General features: G+C 44.9%; 1 protein-coding gene across 1 annotated transcript; it reads left to right on the forward strand.

Annotated features, from left to right (window-relative positions):
- The first annotated feature begins 2,564 nt into the window (after positions 1 to 2,564).
- On the forward strand, positions 2,565 to 4,116 carry LOC116355420 (ATP-dependent RNA helicase DDX39A-like). The gene is made up of 3 exons (XM_031799120.1): positions 2,565 to 2,684; positions 2,874 to 3,097; positions 3,879 to 4,116. The coding sequence occupies exons 1-3, from the start codon at positions 2,565 to 2,567 to the stop codon at positions 4,087 to 4,089; spliced, it is 555 nt and encodes a 184-aa protein (XP_031654980.1). The 3' UTR covers positions 4,090 to 4,116.
- Positions 4,117 to 4,477: the final 361 nt, after the last annotated feature.

Below are 4,477 nucleotides of genomic sequence, written 5' to 3' on the forward strand. Positions count from 1 at the left end.
AACAAGTCAATAACACAGTAGAAAAAAAAGAGAGTCTATATACATTGTGTGCAAAAGGCATGAGGAGGTAGGCGAATAATTAAAATTTTGCAGATTAACACTGGAGTGAAAAATGATCAGATGGTCATGTACAGGTAGAGATATTGGTGTGCAAAAGAGCAGAAAAGTAAATAAATATAAACAGTATGGGGAAGAGGTAGGTAAAGTTGGGTGGGCTATTTACCGATAGACTATGTACAGCTGCAGCGATCGGTTAGCTGCTCAGATAGCAGATGTTTGAAGTTGGTGAGGGAGATAAAAGTCTCCAACTTCAGCGATTTTTGCAATCTGCTTTAGTAACAAAACGGATGGCACTGTGATAAACTGCATCCAGTTTGCTGAGTAGAGTATTGGAAGCTATTTTGTAGATGACATCGCCAAAGTCGAGGATCGGTAGGATAGTCAGTTTTACTAGGGTAAGTTTGGCGGCGTGAGTGAAGGAGGCTTTGTTGCGGAATAGAAAGCCGATTCTAGATTTGATTTTAGATTGGAGATGTTTGATATGAGTCTGGAAGGAGAGTTTACAGTCTAGCCAGACACCTAGGTACTTATAGATGTCCACATATTCTAGGTCGGAACCATCCAGGGTGGTGATGCTAGTCGGGCGTGCGGGTGCAGGCAGCGAACGGTTGAAAAGCATGCATTTGGTTTTACTAGTGTTTAAGAGCAGTTGGAGGCCACGGAAGGAGTGTTGTATGGCATTGAAGCTCATTTGGAGGTTAGATAGCACAGTGTCCAAGGACGGGCCGGAAGTATACTGAATGGTGTCGTCTGCGTAGAGGTGGATCAGGGAATCGCCCGCAGCAAGAGCATCATTGATATATACAGAGAAAAGAGTCGGCCCGAGAATTGAACCCTGTGGCACCCCCATAGAGACTGCCAGAGGACCGGACAGCATGCCCTCCGATTTGACACACTGAACTCTGTCTGCAAAGTAGTTGGTGAACCAGGCAAGGCAGTCATCAGAAAAACCGAGGCTACTGAGTCTGCTGATAAGAATATGGTGATTGACAGAGTCAAAAGCCTTGGCAAGGTCGATGAAGATGGCTGCACAGTACTGTCTTTTATCGATGGCGGTTATGATATCGTTTAGTACCTTGAGCGTGGCTGAGGTGCACCCGTGACCGGCTCAGAAACCAGATTGCACAGCGGAGAAGGTACGGTGGGATTCGAGATGGTCAGTGACCTGTTTGTTGACTTGGCTTTCGAAGACCTTAGATAGGCAGGGCAGGATGGATATAGGTTTAGCCAAAACGTAGGAAAGTATTTACATTTTATGTAGTCCTCGGATTTCAGGCTGAGTGGGTTGACTTTTTTTGTGACTGCCATATTCTTTTCCTATTGTCTCTCCCTCAGACTCGTAGAGCTATATGCAAGGACTGACCGTCAATGATATCAGAATTATCATTTTGACCATGTTTTGAGACTTTGTTTACAAGCATTGGAATGAAACAAGCTTGTATTTTGGGTTCTGGTGGGGTACGAAAGTTGAACTAAGCTCATGGGCATTTGTTATTATTTTAATTTAAATGTCTAAAAATTGATGTAGAAACTGCAGATTGCCCCTTTTTATTTTTTTGTTATTTTTAAGGGATTTTGGATATGGCTTAATTTTCATGTAGGGCCTCCCGGGTAGCGCAGTGGTTAAGGGCGCTGTACTGCAGCGCCAGCTGTGCTGCAGCGCCAGCTGTGCCACCAGAGACTCTGGGTTCTCGCCCAGGCTCTGTCGCAACCGGCCGCGACCGGGAGGTCTGTGGGGCGACGCACAATTGGCCCAGCTTCGTCCGGGTTAGGGAGGGCTTGGCCAGTAGGGATATCCTTGCCTCATCGCGCACCAGCGACTCCTGTGGCGGGCCAATCAAGGTTGGCAGGTGCACGGTTTTTCCTCTGACACATTGGTGCGGCTGGCTTCCGGGTTGGATGCGCGCTGTGTTAAGAAGCAGTACGGCTTGGTTGGGTTGTGTATCGGAGGACGCGTGACTTTCAACCTTCGTCTCTCCCAAACCCGTACGGGAGTTGTAGCGATGAGACAAGATAGTAGCTACTAAAACAATCGGATACCACGAAATTGGGGAGAAAAAGGGGTAAAAATGTTTACTAAAATAAAATAAAATATTCATGTAAAAAGTTCCAGTCTAGCCCCTCTAAGCTTTGCCTGCTCGTGACTGTCTGTCTCACAAGTGGCCAGAGTTGACCCTCTCTTAACCTGGGTCTGGGGCTCTGGACATTTTCGGGAGGAACAGTCCTGGCATTAAAGCTATAATGAAAAATAAAGTTTCATCCAGCTCTAGTACTAGTAATTGATGTTCACAATCACATTTGTAGTTCTTCATTCACCAACACACAGAAAGTGGTTTACTCCTGTTTTTCACTTAATGTGGCTAGGTTTATAAAACTGTCCCAAAGAGTGACACTTTCCCCATGTTCTATTCATTAGGGCACACTAGCAAAATGTTTAGCACTGGAAGTCCTGGTAGTCCCTCCCTGTGTGCTGTTTGGTGCTTAATGAATATCTCCTGTAGCCCATGGAGGTGTTTGTGGACGATGAGACCAAGCTGACGCTGCACGGCCTGCAGCAGTACTACTGCAAGCTGAAGGATAGCGAGAAGAACCGCAAGCTCTTTGAACCTGCTCGACGTGCTCGAGTTCAACCAGGTACGGACAGAGGTCTTTTCAGAGAATATAATGCTAAATCTGAGTGAGTTGAATGTATTTTGTCCATGGAATTGAAAGTCATGTGTTTAAATACAATTTTACTCATTCAAGTGAACTAAGTATATGCACCGACAAAGTTTCTGCCTGTGAGTTTTATGCCCTGTGTTTTTCGTCTTCAGAGTGTACATTTATTTGACCAGGGTAAAGCCAGGGTGCCATATCAGATGCAGCATGGGTTTTGTGCCCCATGTTTGTCTTCGGTGTCTCACTGCTATTTTCTCCCCTGTCTGAATGTGGTGATCTTTGTGAAGACTGTGCAGCGCTGTGTGGCTCTGTCTCAGCTGCTGGTGGAGCAGAACTTCCCTGCAATCGCCATCCACAGGGGCATGGCCCAGGAGGAGAGGTGGGTTCTGATGGAGAGGAAAAAAATTACTGGCTAAACCCTACAGTCTATGCACTTGTTAAAATCTGAGCAGTTTAGATTGGTATGAGCAATATTAGGATATTCAAGTCATCTCAGATATTAATAAGTGCATAGGGTTTAGGGGTAGATTTGGGATTGGGTCTTGGCTTTCATTGGGAATTTCTGATTTGGACAAAAGAATGTCCTCGACTTTTCCGTAAACCGATAAGTGGTTGAGGAGTGTAAATTCGTTAGTAGGCAAACTGTGTCTTCGCCTCCTGCTGAGGAAGCATAAGTGTCCTTTGCTGAAGTTGAGATCTACCCCTCCCCTTTCAATCAGCTGTTTACTCTGAGAAGCATGCACATATTTAAAACGATAAGTAGCATAACGTTTTTATCCATACAATGTCTAGCTAAATGTCTTTTACTACTTTACACATTTTAATTTGGGATTCCACCCCTGTAAATGTCATTTGCATTATGTGTGAATGGAGTCTAATTTCATACAAGCACATTTCCTCCTCTCCTCAGTTACTGTTGACTTTTTTTCAAAAGTAGAGGAATGAGGAGTTGCACAATCAAATTGAGAATCTCATTTACTTGCACATTTTCTATAATAGTCATGTAGCAGAAGCTGTTATCCAGAGGGACTTAACAAGAACTTTCTCTCAGACAACATGTTTGTGGGTCACAGTTTCAGTGTACCCACAGGAGTGAAGCAGGATGTATAATGCCTGTTCTACTTATTCTAAATCTATGGGTGCCCCCCTTCCTCCCCCAGGCTTTCCCGGTACCAGCAGTTCAAGGACTTCCAAAGGCGGATCCTGGTGGCCACCAACCTGTTTGGCCGAGGGATGGACATTGAGCGCGTCAATATCGTCTTCAACAACGACATGCCCGAGGATTCCGACACCTACCTGCACAGAGTGGCCCGTGCAGGCAGGTTCGGGACAAATTCATTATATCGGTCCATGGCCCTGTACAGCAGATGATTCTAGATAACGAGATGAATCTAATGAATAAGTTGCTTTGATGGTAAGCTTGAAGGAAGAACAGACACATTTGGGCTAATTAGCTCATATCATGTCATCCGGTGAAGCTCCCTCAGACTACCCAAGTTCCCTAAACGCAACCACATTTAGAAGAATAATTGCTTCCTGAATTCCTAGTGTAGCAATTAGTGCCCTCCTGATAATCACTTTTACCATGAATACCAAGGGGAACATGGCTTTAAAATACACACTTCCACCATCCTCCCTCCAAAGGAATTGCAAATCAATGCGATGTGACTAATAATTTATTCTGCAATGGTAGTGAGTGTATTTTCGGAGGGGGGCCGATCTGACCCTGATCAGGTCTGTGATTCAATAAGATACAGAT

The sequence above is a fragment of the Oncorhynchus kisutch genome, linkage group LG20 (assembly GCF_002021735.2).
Source record: "Oncorhynchus kisutch isolate 150728-3 linkage group LG20, Okis_V2, whole genome shotgun sequence".
NCBI classification, from domain to species: domain Eukaryota; kingdom Metazoa; phylum Chordata; class Actinopteri; order Salmoniformes; family Salmonidae; genus Oncorhynchus; species Oncorhynchus kisutch.